Source organism: Aythya ferina (assembly GCF_964211825.1).
Source record: "Aythya ferina genome assembly, chromosome: Z".
NCBI lineage: Eukaryota > Metazoa > Chordata > Aves > Anseriformes > Anatidae > Aythya > Aythya ferina.
In genome coordinates this window covers 9,967,415-9,985,270 of record NC_140299.1, presented here as the reverse complement: position 1 = coordinate 9,985,270, position 17,856 = coordinate 9,967,415, and the positions used below count along the sequence as shown (strand labels likewise).

The window sequence follows — 17,856 nt, the reverse complement described above, 5'->3', positions numbered from 1 at the left end:
TGGGGAGGGGAAAAGGGCTGTTCCTCAGCAGGAGCCCTGCAGGACTCAAAAAAAAAGCCTTTGTCAAGCTCTGTCAGGGGGGTGGGTTTGGGAACGTCACCCCCAACCCCTGGGCTTTGTCCCTGCTGGTGGCAGATCCAGCCCCGCATGCCTGTGGGCTGTGCAGGCTGGGGCAGGAGGCAGAGGGGTGGCGGTGCATGCGTCCCAGCTCCTGGGAGCATAAGGTTTCCCTGCCTCCTCTCCTAATTACAATTTAATTAGCACAATTAAATGCAGCAGGAGGGTTGGAACCCCTCCTCTTCTCTGTCTCCTCTGGGATGTGGCTCCTGCTGGGGACAGCCCTCGGGGGAGCCCCCGGAGCATCTGCCTCTGCCCTGGAGCAGTGTATGGGGGCTGTGGGTAGTTTTCTTGGCCCCCTTTATTGCCACCGTGGGTGGCAGCTCCTTGTCTTGCCCCTGTAGCCCTGGAAGCATGTCTGTGGTGCCCCAATCCTACAGCTCAACCCCACCAGAGCCCGCACAACCCCCTCAGGGCCGCAGTGTGTGCAGCATGGGGGGCGAGGCCCTGGGGCCTAGGGCCTGGCACCGAAGTGTAGGACTAGAGGGAAGGGCCTCGAGTTGCACCAGGGGAGGTTCAGGCTGGAAATGAGGAGACATTTAGGTTGGAAATGAGGCGACATTTCCCCCCTCAGCCGCTCTCTCCTGCCACCAGAGGGCAGGCCCCGGCCGTGCTCCTCGTGGGGCCCGGGTCCCCACAGCCCCACAGCGGCCCTGGGCCAGCCGCAGCTGCCCTGTGGGGCACGCCAGCCCCATGGCAGCCCTGTCAGCATCGTCAGCCCCTGCTGGGGGTTTTCTGCCCACCATCTGGGGCTGGAGGCCTACAGAAATTTCTGAGAAGAGCTGTGTCCCCAGGCAGCCCCCACCAGCAAGAAGCCCCCTTCATTGCCACAGCACCCCACTGCCCACAGCCCCTCCTCGCCCACCCTGGCCTCCATTCTCATGGCATCTTGGCTGAAATTGCACTCCCCTGCCCATGTTGGTTGTGTTTTAGGAGCCCTGAAGGGATACAGAGCCCTAAAATGGGGTCCCCCCCATACTAATGGGGACGGGGGTCTGAGCCCCTTCCCCAGCCCCACCGCCGGCACCAGGGCAACCACAGCCCCTGTGTCTCCTATCACAACGCGCACCAAGGAGTTAATATTTTTTAAAATACTTTATTTTTCTCTCAATACTGACATTACAAAAAAAAAAATTACAAAAAAAAAAAAAAAAAAAAAAAAGAACCACTATAAAACATTCAGGTCTCATTGAAACTGAGAAAAACAAAGCAGCTTGCATCTGCGTGCTGACCTGTCTTCTCACTCCATCAGTGTCCACCAGGTTTCCGTACATCGAACTCCACAGGGAACGGCGGAGGGAAAAGGCGTCGTGCCCTAACCTGAATTCAAACTGGTCACAAAATTAAGCAGTGCTTTAATTTAATTTAAGAGGTCTCCTCTCCCCGTGCCCTGGCCATGGCACAGGCCGTCCTCCCGCCGTATATGATGCACTGTACAGCTATACACCCCATACCAGCTCAGAGGATGCTGTGCCATGAGCTGAACCCCCCGGGATCCCTATTTCAAGTCATTGATTTCTCTTTATAAAAAGGATGCCTGGGGGGGGAGGAGGGTGTTTTGGCTTTCTCGGTGCTGGTCGGGCTGGAGATGTGGAGCTGAGGCGGTGGAGGAGCCACACAGAGCCAGGTCGGCTGTGCCGCCTGTTCTGCAGGACCCCTCCTGGGAAAAACTGGCAAGAGGCAGAGTTGACCAAGAAAGGTAAGAAATATAAAAATTCTCCTGATGGAAATCCAAAGTTTTTAAAAAAATACAGCATTTAAAAACAAAACCACCAAGCAGATTGCCTCATGCTCCTTCCAGCTCCACCATAACACCCAGAATTACCTCCTGAATTAAACGTCCCTGTAGAAAAATATATACACGTGCCTTTCTCTTCCTAATAAAATCCCTAAGGTTGAACTCAAACGCTTGTCAAAACCACAGCTCTGCTGACGCTTGGCTCTGCTTTTGCACCCAGACTTGTGCTACACACATACTACGTTCTCACAGGCATGATGTTGGTATGGCTGAGCCGCGCCCCAAAAGTCGGGGTGAACCACTCCAGGAAACCCAAAACGGGCAGAGCAAACCCTTACGGAGTTTACCTAACAAGCTAAATATATGTATAAAAAAAAAGCAGCAATGCAAACTCAACACATCTGAACAAGAAAGCTCCCACCCTGGGCTCCCCTGTCCCCCCGGCCGGCAGCAGGTGCGTGGGACAGCGGGGGCAGGAGGCTGGAAGGGACCATCCCCAAGTGCTTTGAGCTCCGTCGATTGGCACAGGTGATGCTCGGTGGTGGTCTTGGCACAGGAGAGTGGACCGCAGTAGCACGAGGTACCGTGGTCCCCGGTTAGAAACGGTCCGGCTACAGTGGCCACCGCGCGCAGGAGCGGTCCCTTGGCCGTACGCGCTCAGGAGTTTCCTTGGCACCTCGGTATGGCCGGGACCCCGAACAGCAGCAAGTATCAAAGAGGGAAGGAGAAAACTAACACGGGGGGTGGATGTGAGATCCTGTGAAGTCCTATTTACACTGCGCTTAACCCCTATGAGCCCATCCTCTAGTCAGAGGGTTGGCTGGAAAAGCAGGTGACACAAAAACCACAAAGTGATGCACCTCCCCGGGCAAACAGCCCGTGCCGCTCGCTTGTGCAAGGCAGCAAAGCTGGACCTCTAGAAAAAGAAAACAAAACAAAAGAAAAGGCTGGCAGCGAGGAGAGCTGCGAGGGCAGGAGCCTGCGCTCACCATTCCCCCGCTGCTGGAGTAGAAAACAGGCTGAGAGGGGAAGGGGTGGGAGGGATGGATGGGGACTTCTGGGGAAGGAAAGTGGGTTTTTTGCATTTGAAAGTGCTCTGGCACCTCTGCTCCGTGTGGGCCGGATGCTGTGGCACGTGCGTTTGGAGTATTGCTGCTTGGAGAAGAGTCCCCGGGGCTCTAGGAGCACGGGAGGTGCTGCTTGAGGATCTGTCTCGTCTGGGGAGCTATTCTGTCTGGGAAGCGGATTTTGAACTCCACGATCAAGTCTCCTCGCTGGTTGGGGGCCTTGGGGAAGGGCAGCCCTTCCCCGCGCAGTCTCTTCACTGTGCCCGGCTTGATGATGTCGTTGCAGGGCAGCGGGATCACCCTCCCGTCGATGGTGGGAATGTTCACGGTGCAGCCGCACAGGGCCTGCGGGGAGAAGGGGGGAGACGCCGTCAGCCGGGCTGCCAGCCCCATGGCACCCAGGGGTGCACCCAAAGAGACCCCAGCCCCGCTCCCCGTCCCCAGCACCGCGGGACAGAAGCCCCACGGGCGGCAGGATCCCCGCTCCCCATCCCCTGCTCCTCCCAGCGAGCGCCCCGCGGCTCGCAGCAACAGGGCAGCCCAAATTTAGCCCTTTCGCTACCCAATCTGGGAGCCCAGCAGGGTGGGGGGGGGGGGGGGGGGGGACAGCCGAAAGCCCAGCTGAGCTCATCGGATGCCTCTGCGGTTCATCAGCTGTCACCCTTCGGAGCCCGGGGGTTATCTATAGCACAGCCTGTGCCCCCCACCCCGGCCAAAGCCTCCCGAAGGTTACGCCAGCACGGGGCACGGCACCGCGCTTTCCTGGAAGCTGGGGGCCCCGCGGGGCTGCTCCCCGCCGCCAGCCCCTGCTCAGGCAAAGGGTTGGGTTACTGCACTGCGCCACTGCCCTGCAGCTATTTTTATACCTTGGTGGCCCAAGAAGGAAGAAGCAAGAATGAGACGGTTCCCCGAAACTGCAGGCTTGGGGAGAGTGGCTCCGGCGTGCCCTGCATCCCTGCTGCAGGGACCTCCATGCGGCCACGTCCCCCCCTTGCAAAGCAGCCACGTCCCCTCACTGCAAAGCCAGGAGCTGATTTTCCAGGCTGCCCTCTTCATCCCCATCCCCATCTCCATCCCGGGGCCGGGCGCTGCCTCCTGCAGAAGCCGGCAGCAGCCGCAAGCCGCCCTGCGTTAGCGAGCCACGTGACGCGGGAATGCAGCAAGAAAATCCTTGTGTCCTTAAATAACTCAGACAGCTCTGCCGTACACGTGGGCAGCAGCGTCTCCGGGCTTTCAGCAAGGAGAGAGGCTGCCGCTGACGGAGGACTGCGGAGCGATACTTCTGGAAGGGGAGGATTTGATGGGGTTGGTCCTGTCCTGCATGCAAAGCACTCGTCCCCTCGGGATGGGGTACGGGGGTCCCGGTGCCCTCCTGTCCCCAAAAGACACCCTGCAAGGGGAGTGGGGGAGGATGTTGTGCAGCCTCCTCCCCAGGAAAAGCAACAGGGCCAAAGAAAAAGGGAGCAGCAGCAGTCGCAGCCCTTCTTCCCCGCTGACCCCTGGCTTGAGGCTGAAGGCTGCTGCTTCTGCTGCGGTGCCAGGGCTTTGCACCAAAGCCAGCGCAGAGCCACCCCTGCTGGGCTTGGCTCTAGGGCTCAGGTGAGCTGAGAAGAGGAAAGATGGAGCCTGCTGCCTCCTTGCACAGCCCATCTGTGCTGGGTCTCCTCCCAGACGAGATTTTTTGGGCTTCAGGAGGAGGTTTATCGCTGGCTCTGTGCGAGCAGGGGGTGCATGGTCGCAGCTCTGACGGGTTGGAGGGGAGGGAAGGCTGAAGGGAAGGGATCAGCCCAGGGATGCTGGAGCCCTCCTGCTGGCTGGTGCCCACCAGCATGCGACACGGTGGGCTGCATGGCACCACATTTGCCAGGCAAACATCTCCGGCCATGCAATGGGAAGCAGAAAGGGAAGAGGCACAGTGGCTAGACCTCAGGTTTCCAGCCAACAGGACCAGCCAACCGCCCTTTTGCCTGCAGCAGAAAAGCCAAGAGAAAACTGATGCGCTGCCTTAGCTCTGGAGGAGGTTTTGCTGCGACCCAGTGGACCTGGGGAGCGCAGGGGGTGACCACTCACACGCTGTCCCCTGCTCCGTCCTCACCACAACGTGGCCAGAGGGAAGCCAGGCGACTACTTCAGCTTCCAGAACGAGCTTCTGAGACCAAAGTAGGGCAGCAGAAGCGTGGCTGGGACGCTTGCACCCAGCCCAAGGGACAGGACTGGGCACACCAAGCAGAGAGCTCCCACCAGACTCGTGGCGTGGGCGCTGCTGCTCAGCGCCGTGCTTGCCCTGCAGAAGCAGAGGGACGCGAGCAGAGGCAGGCGGTGAGCGCACAGACAGGATCTCAGTGTCTCCTTCCCGGAGCCAAGACGCAGGAATTAGAGGCGATCTCTCCTTCGCCGTATGTTCCTGTTTTCGATCCTTCTCGCCCAGCTTGGTTGGCATTTGAGAAGCTGGGAGCTGAAGCAACACCAGTGCCCGCGAGCGAGCGCAGCCCCGGAGCTGCCCTGCATCCTGCAGAGAGGCTCGGTTTATCCCCGGGTAGGAAACCAGCGTGGGTTTGACGGCTGAGCCACAAGCACCGAGCTTTATCTGGGTCAGCGGCGGGTCCCGCTCTGCGGGCAGCAGCGGGGGGGCCGTCGGATGCTGCCGCCTGGGTGCTTCGAGGAAGGTGACGCCAGGTGAAGGATGCCGCGAGGCGCCGCTTCCATCTCGGTGAAACCCGCGGGTGCTGCCTAAGCTCTGCCTTCCAGGAGCGCAGCTGCCGTAGCAGTGTCACTCCGCCCTCCCTCGGCCTCCCACTGTGGTGCTCGCCTGTAATTTTAGGCATGGACACGTCCCTGCAGCCCACGAGTCTCTCGGGGAAGCCCTCTCGCACCTCCTGTGGCGGCAGCAGCTGTCCCAGATGAGGGATGCGGGATGAGGACGCGAGCACCAGAGGTGCTGGGACGTGGGGATGGGAAGTGGCAGCCCGGCCACCAAGGTGGCATCGCCCATCACCACCAGAGATGATATGGTTAAAGGTTTGTGGGTGCTGGGTGCTACTGGTTCCTATGGAAGAGCAGGTTCAGGTTCAAGAAGGGGCCATAAGGATGCTGAGTTTCCAAGCCCTCCTGTCACCCCATCCTACTCCAGTGCCCCAAATGCAGGGCTACGGCTGGGAGCCCTGCTCCCCTTGGCTGTAAGATGCTGGCCAGGGGTCTCCAGCATGACCAGGAGTGGGATCACAGCTCCAAAGGCCTGCTGGCACCGCGCTGTGCAGCAAAGGAGACCAAGGCTCAAGCTAAAACAGGCAGACTCGCAAGGATGAACAGTGCAAGGAAAGCACTCGAGGCTACGGCTGTAGGCTTAGGTGATGAAGAGGTTGTGCTGTGATTCACTCCGCCACGCACCGAGATGGTGGCATATGGTGTCGGGGAGCTCCTGGCATCTGCTCCTGCTTCAGAGCACTTCAGCTACTTCTTCTCATGTCAGATAAAAGCAGCAAAGCGCTGCTCGCCCTGCCCTGGCAAGCGGGAGGCTGGGGCTGGCAGCCAGGCCAGCAGCTCTCCGAGCATCCCCAGCACGTTCGGTCTGCGGTGAGGGAGCGCAGAGAACAGGCAGCCCGGCTCAAAGAGCAGAGGAATTTGCCTGGGCCAGCAGTTTCCACCGGTATCTCTTCGTGACTGCCGTGACGTGAAGCAAATGCCCTGTTTACAGGCAGCTGGATGGAGATCACAGGGGCAGGAGGCAGCCAGCACCTCCCCTGGCACAGCACCACTGCACGGGGCCGGGCGCGCTGCTCTGCTTGCTGCTCACGGGGCAGCTCCGCACGTGGCGAGCATCAACCTGGACCAACGTGGGCCAGACATCAGGACAGGCATCCCGGGGGGTAATTTTAACAGATACGGGAATGCACAGAAGGAAACATCTGAGATATGGCATGCAGGACTCCATAAATAATGCAGTCTCTCCCAAGTATTTCTGGAGGGGCCAGCAGGGCCAGCCACCGCAGGAATAAACCTCCATACTCGAATCCCCTCTGCAACACAAAAGGAAATTCAACTCCCAAGCCCACAGGTTAATTTGAGATGACTTTGTTTCGGGAGCGCCCAGCTCTGCCTGCCCCACAGGGTTGCCCTTGCCCCCACTGTAGCTGGTCACAGCCCCAGCAGGGATGCGGAGCTGTTGCAAAGCTCTTCCGACTTGCTGGCACACTCAGGAGCTCACGTTTCCCTACCTCAGGTCTGGCCCATTGAGCTTATTTCTATTAAATGTATTTGAGAACATAAATCTGTCTTCAAAAAAGAAAAAAAAAAAAAATCAGCTCATTAAGAAGACAGACAGCGTCTACAGTCTGAAAGGAACAGCAAATGGCAGCTGCCAAAAACGTCAATGTTAAATGCAGCTGCCAGCTGGGATTTATTAAAAGGTAGTTAGGCAGCAGCAGCAGCAGCAAACGGCACATCTTGTTCTAGGGTAAGCTCCCCTTCCTCTCCCACCTTCACACGGTTTGCTGCTCTGGTGTCTCACCGTGACCTCCAGGACTGACAGCCTGGATGCTCTGGGTTTTGCTCACAGCCTTTTTTTGAGATTTCGCCCTTTGTCCAGGGAAGCCAGAAGCAAAGAAAGCAGCTGTTCAGGGCTAAAGCAGCGCTCAGCAAGGTCAAGGTGTTGCTTTTCCCTGTGTGAACCTGCTCTCATGTGGGGTGGTGCCTGGCACCATCCAGGACAGAAACATGAACAAACAGGGACCAGACCAGTGTCAGCAAACTTGGGGTTTCCCTTGATGCTACAGAGCACCTGGGCTTTCCTCCACATGTGAATACCCTACGCTAAAATAGAAGGGCAAGACATATGGGGAAGGGAGAAAATGGGTAAATACCACCTGTATTTGCTCAGGCAGCCCGGCACGCTCAGTCAGGACTGCAGTACCCGCGTCCTACCTGCAGCATGGAGGCTGAGCGGCTCTCCAAAACTTGAGCACGAGCTGGTCTCCTCTCTGCAGAGGACTTTGCTCGTGTCTCTCACACCCTACCTGGTCCTTCCTCTTCGGCACAGGACGAGGACCGGGTCCTGTCCTGGCCACAACCCCGTGCCACCTCTCACCCAGGGCATTTCCACTGACACCCACCTCTTTAAGACTGATGTTTGCGGTGTAGACCACGTTCGTCCCGTCCCTCTTGAAGTGCGAGTGAGGCTTGTCCTTGAGGATGAAGACGATGTCAGCAGGGATGTTGTCCGGCGTGGCGTCCCCTTCTTTGGGGAACGTGATTTTGGTTCCCTCCTTCCAGCCCCGTTTGATGACAATGTTCAGGATCTTATCCTCAGTCCGCATGGTCCGGCCATCGGCGTTGAGCCTTCTGCGGGTGATCTTCATCCTCTTGGTGGAGCCGTGGTAGATCTCTTCCAGGGACACCTTCAGCTCGTGGATGACGGGTGGGTCTTGGACCTTCCTCCGCGTGTGCAGGGACTCCTGGTGCCGCCGGTGAACCCCGTTAATGCCGTTGAAGCCAAACCGGCCGAAGGCACTGAAAGGATCGTCGTCGTCATCGATATCCATGTCTTCCTGGTCAAAGCCATTGAACACCCGGGAGCGGCTGCTAGCGAAGAAGATATCGAAGGGGTTGGACCCTCCGAAGAAAGACGCGAAGGTGGCGTGGGGGTCTCCATGGAAGGTGTAGTGGAAAGTGTTCCCTGAGCCACCTGAAGAGCCACCTCCAGTCTTGAGACCTGGAAGAGAAGGGGGAAGATGAGATGTTAACACCCCTTGCCAGAAGAAAGCTGCTGGCTCTCCAAGCTGTGTGTGCAGCCACAGTCAACACATTGGCTCCACGGCACCCAGTTGTGCTGCACAAAACGCGTTTTGGGTGAGTTACCTGTTACCCAAGGAGAACTGCGCTGCCAGCTGCAGCCCGGGAGCATTGTGCCCAGCACGTTAGAAAATGCTTTCGACTCAGTGAGCAACTGTGCAGCCATCAGGAATTTTGCTGGCAGAGCACGGGGAGGTCAGCAGACCTCCCAGCCACCCCCCAGCACACGGGGAAGCAGCTCGCTGTGCGTTTGGCCAAAGGGGTTGACCCGAGGGCCAGCCTCCACCACGGGGGTGGGAATCCTCCTGCTGTGGCTCTAGCAGCCCAATTCACAAACCGACAGAAAAGTTTGAGGCTTGCACCTTCCAGCAGCCATTCCCAGGCAGAACTGCCCTGGAGATACAGGGGGGTCAGAGTAGACAAATCCGTGGGTCTGTTCTGATGCTCTCAGCCTCCTCGTGTAGTTGGTGGCTCTCGTCCCTTGGCCCCTGCCCTGATACACGAACATCTGTGCCCTTGCACAGCCCATACCACGCATGGGGACCGAGCTGTAGGGCAGCAGAAGCAAACCCCATGAGCCCACCCCAGTGCATGGGACCCCAAAGATCCTCAAAACACTGACTCTCCACCCCCGGGCCATGTATTCCAAAAAAAAAAACAAGCGCTTTCTGGATAATAAAAGGTTTTCCATTGCGGGAGTGCTGGACTGGTGTGGAAGTCACTGCTTGGGGTGGGCTCATGGGGTTCGCCCCTCTACCATGAAGCCTTTCCACGTCTTTCCTCTCATTTCTCAGTGCCCCGACTTTCTGCACGGGCTCTCTGGGCACTGCTGCTGTGTCCGCCTGCTCACACAGCTGGAATTACAGAGAAACCCAGGCAGGGGAATGCGGCTTCCCCTGGCGCCAGGGATGGGGCACGCTCTGCACAGGAGGATGGGTCACAAAAGGAAGAGGCCAGGTGCATGATTATGGGCCAGCAGGGTAAAATCGACCTACTGGGGAGCTCCAGGATAACTCGGGAGTGGCTGCAAGTCACAAAGAAATCCAGGCCCTGCCCTTGCTGGGGGGCCAAAAGCCCCAAGACTCCCAAAATCATGGAGTGGGAGGGGAGAGCACCGAGGCTGAGGCAACCAGCACAGCTCACCAAAAGCATCAAAGCATTGTGCTTGAGCCCAATGGAGCAAGCGCTGCCATTTCTCCAGACAACCCCATGTCCCTCAAGAAGGATTGACCCTGCTGTTTTTCCTCTTTGGGGTAATTCAACCCAAACTCTGCCCCTGTCTGTGGCCCCAGGACCAGGCCCACTTCAAGCCCAGCCTCCCCGTCCCGCTGCAAGGAAGGGGGCTGCTCCTCTGCAGTTATTTTTCCCTTCCTGCTTTAACTCGCTCTTATTTTAGCCGCCGTCATCCCTGGAGAGCCCCCGAACCCAGCAGGCTGCAGCCAGGGGGTTTCACCTTTACGCAGTTGCCTTAATCCCATGACGCCAGCCAGAGGCCAGTGCAGAGGCAGGGTCCGGTTTCGGCAGTGCCTCCAAGGAAATGCTGGTTTTCTCGCTTGAGATAGCCGCTTCTAATTTTAAACGGCAGCAAATCACCGCGGCTCGGGGCGTCCCTCGTGGCCGTGACAGAAATAACGGGTTAAGCAACTCCTACAGGCAGAGCGTGTGCTGCCAGGCACTGATTTCCCAAAGCTTTGCCCGGCTCGGTAGTTTCGCTCAGATAAACCATGAGGGAGTTCCCCCAGGTCTGTCTGAGCTTTCACACCCAGCAGCCTGGCTGCTGACAGCACTTGGCACCCCTGGCCACGTCTTCCAGGAGCTCCTTCATGTTTTTCCTATAAGTTTCTGATATTCCTTGTTCCCCAGCATCTTTCAGGAGCGAGTGTAATTTCACCAGGCAGGGGCAAGACTCTGTACCCTGAGTACTGTTCACCTCTGAATAGCAGAGAGCCCTCCCCGTGCCTTCCAGGAGCAGGATGGAGCTGATAAAGGGATCTCCAACCACTGTGTACTCCTGCCGGTGTCCCCAAAGAGGATGGACCCGCTTGCTGGGCACACAGGAGGGGCTGCATCTTCCTCCGAGCAGCCTGTCCATGGCAGACCTGCTGCTCTTTTAAGCACCCAAGTCCCTGGCTGATTAATGCAGATGCTATTCAGTGCTCTCCTCACCCTCAGCAAATGGGGTTGCAGTCTTCCATATTCGACTAATAAGGCTGTGTGTGGCGGAGCTGCTCTCCTCCTCCATGCCAACCGGCGGACAACAGCAGCCACTTAGTTTCAAAACAAAAACCTATTACTTAAATTGGGAAAAGCTTTGATTCATGTAGGTCAGCCTGTACCGGGGAGAAAAGTGGGACTAGCGCTTCCAACCCAGCACGCTGCCGGGGATCCTGCGGGGGGGACATCCAGGAAAAAGGGACATTACTGGGCTGGGAAATTTAGGCCGAGTGCAGGGCTGCTAAAGCATGACCGCAGCGCGCGGGCACGGCCCAGGAGGCGAGCTCCTTTTCAGTCCCATCAGCTCAGCGCTCGCCCTTTGGAGGCAGCTCTGCGGAGCTCTCAAGTGCCATCTCCCCAGCTGGGAAGAGAAGCAAAAGCGGCTCTGCTGCAGCACAGAAATGGGTCGGGACATTATTTCTGGCAGCGAGGCGGAGCAGGGTCGGTGGAGTGTTTGCTCTCCCCGCTTCTGCTCCCAGTAACCTTGATTCAGAGGCAGGCGTGAGCCCTGGGGGTGCAAAAACACCCCCGAGCCCCACATGAACCTCCTTGGACCCACACAGACAGCCACCAGGATGCCTCCACGCCCCGGCCAGCCCTGCCTTGGAGCAGGAGCACAGGTCCCCTTACCTTCCTCCCCGTACTGGTCGTACACGGCTCGCTTCTTGGGGTCGCTCAGGACGTCGTAAGCCTCTGCGATCTCCTTGAACTTCTCCTCGGCGTTGGGGTCTTTATTCTTATCCGGGTGGTACTTCAGGGCCATTTTCCGGTAGGCTTTCTTGATCTCGTCCTCGTTGGCTCCGGACTGGATGCCCAAAATCTTGTAGTAGTCCTTCCCCATGACGGCGACGCTGCCTGGTGCCGAGTACTTATTCCTGAAAGCAGAGAGACAGCTGGCTGCAAGGCGAGCGCGGCGCTCGGGTGGACGGAGACGGGAGCGGCACACACTTATCGCCGAGCCGCCTCTCCCCGCATCGCACCGGCCAGCAGCACCACAGCCGCCTCAAGTCCACTTTTTTCTCCCCCGAGGGGCCCGAAACGAGCGCGGGGACACGGAGCAGTGGCACGGGGACGCGCTAGCGCGGCAGGACCCGCATGCCCCTGGGCGCTGCCTTTGCCTTGCCGAGCTCCGGGGTGCGGAGAGTCATCCTGGACGGGGAGCACCGAGGCGTTGCGCTGGGTTATTATAGGGGCAAGGCCGACCTCGGAGGCGTGACGGTCTAAATTCGGCCGCCCCCGTCCCCCCTCCTCTCCCCAGCCTCCTGCTGGCAGCCTCCCGGGGCTTCGCCAGCCCAGGGCAAGGAGAGGAGCGGCCGGAGGGGCTGGGGGGGCGGCGGCGCAGACGGGGAGCCAGCAGGGACTGCGCCGCCGCGCTCACCTCAAAGGAACTTCAAACATTTTGTTCCTGAAAGCAATTGGCATTCAGCTGGAGATAAGTGCTTCCAGCATGTCAGAGCTGTAATTTGTATTTAGCGGAGAGAGAATGAAGCCGTTAGACAGAAACATCTTGTGATGGTGGGAGGTTTTTCTTTCTTTCTCTCTCTTTTTTTTAAAAAAAAAAAAAAAAAAAAAACACTTTCTAGCCTGACTTGCACTCCCTTTGAGTCTTCAGCTAAATGTTGCAGTAAGCCAGAAATATTAAGAGGTGGTAAAATGTCATCGCAGCCTGACACGACGCAGTGAGGTCAGCACAGGCAAGCGGCTCCCTGCATTCACTTTCTCCATCATGTGGGAGGCTTAGGACAGAGCCATGCCTATACTAAGGCATTGAAAACCCAGTGGCCGAAACCCAAAGGGAAAGGGTGGGCAATTAATTCACTCCACAGGCATGCTGCTGGAGCAGCAAACCCAGCGAGGAGTCATGGAAATTCGGAGAGCAGCTCGAGGAGGCACGAGACCAACTGCTCGGGGCAAAAGACGAGCGAGGCTTACGCTCCTCGAAGCACGTTTCCCATTGCTCCTCACCCTTGGGTTTTCTCACTCTCAGCTCCTGTCCCTGCCAAGCCCCACCTGGCCGAGCACAGCTTGGTGCTTGCTCCTTGCCGTGCTCTTCTCCAGACCTTGCCCCCAGCTGACCCTCTGACTTTCAGCACAATCTTTGTGCTCACGTCCTACTCCCCTCTCCAGCCCTGTCCCTGTTTTTTTTTTTTTAATTATTTTTTTTTTTCTCCTGGGCTTGGCCCAGACCCATCCTTGCCCCATAAAACCCTGAATTGCCCTGGACAGACCAACCTGGGCAGCTCCAGCCCTTTGAGCCCCTCCAGCAGATGGGTTTCTGCATCACACCCTGCCCTTCCCATACCAGGTGCTCCCCCTCTCCGTGCCCTGTCCATAACCAGATGCTCCCGGTGGAGGTCTTGGAGGGACCCCTTGCCCCCAGCCACTGGCTTTGCCCTTTATTCCCCATCCCCTGAGCCATTCACTGGGAGATCTGGAGGAAGGGGCCAGACACCAGGTGCTGCCCAAACCATCTCCCCCCACGGGCGTCAGGGGCAGAAGCGAGAGGCAGCGCCGCGGCGCTATTGTTAGAGGCACAGGAAGGCCTCTGGGGGCGTGAAGAGCATCCTACAGCATCTCCAGCTCCCGGCTTCTAAATGCCAGCACGTTTCCCTACCAGCACAGCCTCCAGCAGGAGCCCTCCAGCTTTCTGTGCAAAGAGCAGCCGTCTCCGCAGAGCCCACACAGCCATTACGAGATGCTCTACCCCGTGCCCACCACCGTCTGCGTCTGCTCCGATGGCTCCCAGCCCGTGACAGGGGGAGGGGGGGGATGCAGCAGGTCCCCCAGCCGGCATTTCGGAGGTGGCCTGAAGTGTCTTTTTTTTTTTTTTTTTTTTTTTTTTTTTCTCACCATGCTGTAAAAATAAGCCACGAACCACAGCCTCCCACGGGAAGGCGAGGCGAGGGAACCAGCGGCGCGGCCAAGGTCAGCGGTGCTGTGAGTGCTGACAGGTGGCAACCTGCTGGGCACCGCGGCACGGGCAGCACAGGACCTGGCCTCCCGATGGACAACAGACCCTTTTCTGCACGATCCCAGGGCAAAAAAAAACCCTCCTCCAGCAAGGTCAAACAAGGCAGTGCTGAATTCAACCCCTTGTCGCACCCCGACCACGCAGACCAAAGCACGGAGGTCGCAAAGCACGGATCTCACCCCAAAATGGTTCCCACCAACCCCCCCCCCCCAAAAAAAAAAAAACCTGCTGCAATTGCTATAAAAGTCCCCAAATCGTCACCCCCCCACACACACCCCACACCCACCCAAGGTCTTTACCCTCGAGAGGTCTTTGTGGGAGGGGGGTGCGGGGGATGCCTGCGGGGGATGCTCGCGCCGCGTCGTGTCCCGTCCCGTCCCGTCGCCGCCCCGGGGACCCGAAATCCGACGGTCCCACGTCTCCTGGTGCCGCCGTCCCCACGCCCCACGTTCGGGTGACCCCTGGGGTGAAGCCACGCTCCGGAGGCGCCGCTCACATGTGCGGTGGTAAAACACGACTCGGTCCCTGCGCAGCCTCCCTCCCACCTCCCCGCGATCAGCTGCGCCTCGCCACGGCTCCTCTCTCTCTGTTCTCCCCCTCCAGCCGCTCAATCATCCGGCTCTGCCTTCCCATTTAACTCTCTCGGGAGCGGGGGAGAGGAGCTGCTGAGCAGGGGGGGGCTTCGAGGTGGGTAAGGCACCTGCATTTCTTCCCCCGAATGCCTTAGGGAGAAAGGGGCTGCACTGGGAAAACAAAACGCAGGCACCGGCACCTCGCGGCTGCGCTGCGGAGCGCCCGGTTCTCCCCTTAAGAAATAATAATTAAATAATTTTAAATTTAAAAAAAAAAAAAAAAAAAAGAAACCTTTGTTCCAGCCCTGCACATGACATCAGACCATGCAACCTCTGGATCGGCGAGCCGGCTGAATAGCAATCCCTTGACATAATCCCTCTGCTCCGCTCTGCTCCGCTCCGCGGTGGGGGAGCGAGCCCCCGGCACGGCACGGCACAGCGAGGAGCTGGGAACTGCGGGGCACTCATGGTCCCCCCGGCCACCAGCACACGGGACACGGGGAGAGGGCCACTTACCGAAACTTTACAAAGACATTCAGAGTCCAGGCGGTCACCTTCCAAGGCTCTGCCTTGATTTTAAACATCGCGCCGGCTCCTCAGCCCGGCGGGGATGGGGAAAGCGGCTCCGACCTCAGACCCCCCGGATGAGGGGAACTGGGGACAGGGGTGCCAGCCAGCCGCCTTTTGGGGGCTTTGCTGCAGCAGGAGCCCCTCCACGAGGTCGCTTGGCAGGCAGCGATTTCCCTCTCAGGGGTTTTCTCACCGCTTTCCTGAGCTGAGAGGTGCCGGGTGGGCGCGCGGAGCGGCGCGGCGCGCTCCCGAATTAAAGGATTTCTGTCTGTCTGCCGCCAGCTCGGGCACCCTCCCCGCTCCCCAGCACGGGGTGCCCACCCTCAGCCCCACAAATACCTGAACACCCCCGGCGCAGCTGCCCCCCAAGCCCCACAGAAGCGGCGGTGACGAGCAGCCCGGTGTCCCCGGCAATGAATCGCTCGCTCCCGGCGCCGGTCACGGCGGGGCCACGCGGGGAAGGAGAAAAGTAGGGCAGCGCCGATGCACCACGAGGCGGAAAAAAGTAACGGGGACCGCTTCGCACCAGCCCCACGGGGGTCTCCCCGTGCGTGTCCCCCCCATCCCTTTTCCCCGGGTGCCAACACCGCTCCCCGTGCCGGGGCAGGAGGCATCCAGCAGCCCCGGTGCTCCCGGTGGCACAAAACCTCCTGGAATAAAGTCACCTTCATGCCTCTTGCAGTGGGGGGCACGCCGAGGGACCTCACCCCCCGAAAGCGTCCCCGAGCCCGAGGGAGAAACTTGGTGGCCGCGCACCGAAGGACCTCGGGGTGTCGGAGGGACACGGCGGGTGGGACGGTGCTGTAGGGTCAGCGAGCCTGTAGGGGTTGCGGTGCCCGGGGGGGTGCCGTTACCTCTCGGCGCGGCTCCAGAAGAGCAGGATGGCCGGCATGGCGGTGCCGGTGCCGGGGAGCGGGCGAAGCCCCGAGCGGTGCTGGAGGGGAGCGCGGCGCGTCGGGGCAAGGCAGTGCCACCCGTGCCGGCTGGCAGGCGCAGGGAAGCAGCCCGCGATGTCATGAGTACACGCAATGAATCATCCCCATCCCCGGGCCCCCACGCGCGCACCGCCCGCCTCCCCCTTCCCCACCGCCTGCCCTCCCCCTTCCCCACAGCACCCAACCCCTCCCCACTCGGGTGCCGGCACCTGCGTGGGGTTGGGGTTCGCCCCCGAGCCCCCCCTCCTGCTGCTGAGCCCCCGCAGGGACCCCACAGGCAAGTGGGGAGGGGGTTAGGATCCCGGACGCCCCCGCCCCAAAGGGGTAGGGGCCCCCACTTTTGGCCCCATTGGGGTGTGGGGGGATGGGGTAAGCCCCTGTGTTGCCTTCTCATATAGGGTTCCTCATTTCCAGCCCCACTTGGGCACCACCACCTACATGGGAATGGGGTTAAGCCCCTTTTATGACCCCCCCCCCCCTTATAGGGTTCCCCATTTCCAGCCCCACTGGGGCACCACCACCTGTGTGGGGATGGGGTTAAGCCCCTATATACCCCCCCCCCACAAATAGGGACCCCACTTCCAGCCCCACTGGGGTGCCTGTAACTTTTTGTAAGGACAAGGCTGAGCCCCCTCACTGCCTCCCCACCGGGGCACCAAATCCTATGTGGAAATAGGATTCCCCAGTCTCCCCCTCCAGTCTCCCCAGTTCCTAGCCCCACAGGGGTGTGTGCACAGCTTAATGGGGACAGGGTTAAGCCTTCCTCATGTGGGGTCCCCCACCTCCAGCCCCTCTGGGGTGCTGTCAGCCATGTGGGGACAGCGTCCCCGAAATCCTCTATGGGATGCTGTGACCTGCACGGGGACTGTGTCCCCAAATCCTCTACGGGGTTCTGTCACCCTTGTAGGGACAACTCCCCCAAACTCCTTATGGGGTGCTGTCACTCACATGGGGACTGTGTCCCCAAACCCCCTATGGGGTGCTGTCACCCATATGGGGACCGTGTCCCCCAAGCCCCCTATAGGGTGCTGTGACCCTCGTGGGGACCATGTCCCCCAAACCCCTTATGGGGAGCAGTCACTCACACGGGGACTGTGTCCCCAAACCCCCTATGGGGTGAGGTGACCCTCACGGGGGCCGTGTCCCCAAACCCTCCATGGGGAGATGTCACCCTCACGGGGTCCATGTCACCCCAGACCTCTATGGGGTGCTGTGACCCTTATAGGGACCATGACCCCAAACCCCTTATGGGGTGGCGTGACCCACACGGGGACCATGACCCCCAGACCCCTATGGGGTGCTGTGACCCTCATAGGGACCCTGTCACCCCAAACCCCCTATGGGGTGCTGTGACCCCAATAGGGACCAAGTAACATGGGGGTGGGGTGGGGTGGGGTGGGGTGGGGGGATTTAACCCCTTCCTGCCCAGATGACACCGAGGGGGGGGGTGGTGTGCGTGTGTTGCTGTATTTAACCCCTTCCTGCCCAGCCGGCTGTCACACCCCCCCCACCCCAAAATTCCCCAAATTGGGGACAGGGGTTAACCCTTTCCTCGCCGCCCCCACCTGAAGGGGGGGGGGGGGGAGCTGGGAGGTGTTGGTGGTGCTCTTGGTGCTGTTGGTAGTGGGGGGGGGGTCGTTAGCGCCTTCCCCGCCCCCCACCAGGGGCTGTCACCCCCTGTCCCCCCGCCCCCCCCCTCCACTCACCGCTCCCGCCGGCGCCGCGCACGCACTGCCCCCCCCCTCCCCCCCCCCCATTTCCCGCCCCCATTTCCCGCCCCGTGACGTCAGGGGAGTCCCGCCCGCGCGCCCCCGGCGGAGAGGGGAGGGGGCGGGGCGCGGGGAATGGAGGGCGGAGCTCCCGCCCCGCCGCGCCCTCCCGTTGG

The 17,856-nt window shown here is 59.8% G+C and overlaps 1 protein-coding gene across 5 annotated transcripts; it reads right to left on the bottom strand.

Annotated features, from left to right (window-relative positions):
• Nucleotides 1-1,201: 1,201 nt before the first annotated feature.
• DNAJB5 (DnaJ heat shock protein family (Hsp40) member B5) lies at nucleotides 1,202-16,012 on the bottom strand. 5 transcript variants are annotated; one of them, XM_084503550.1, is made up of 4 exons: nucleotides 14,983-15,278; nucleotides 11,554-11,798; nucleotides 8,031-8,629; nucleotides 1,202-3,267 (listed from the first exon to the last, which is right to left on the bottom strand). In XM_084503550.1, exons 1-4 carry the CDS (start codon nucleotides 15,048-15,050, stop codon nucleotides 3,034-3,036), a joined length of 1,146 nt encoding a protein of 381 aa, XP_084359676.1. In that variant the 5' UTR covers nucleotides 15,051-15,278; the 3' UTR covers nucleotides 1,202-3,033. The 5 variants fall into 5 exon arrangements, with proteins under 5 accessions (XP_084359676.1, XP_084359672.1, XP_084359675.1 ...); XM_084503546.1 differs by lacking the exon at nucleotides 14,983-15,278 and adding an exon at nucleotides 15,891-16,012 and having other exon boundaries at nucleotides 1,204-3,267; XM_084503549.1 differs by lacking the exon at nucleotides 14,983-15,278 and adding an exon at nucleotides 14,194-14,423 and having other exon boundaries at nucleotides 1,204-3,267.
• Nucleotides 16,013-17,856: the final 1,844 nt, after the last annotated feature.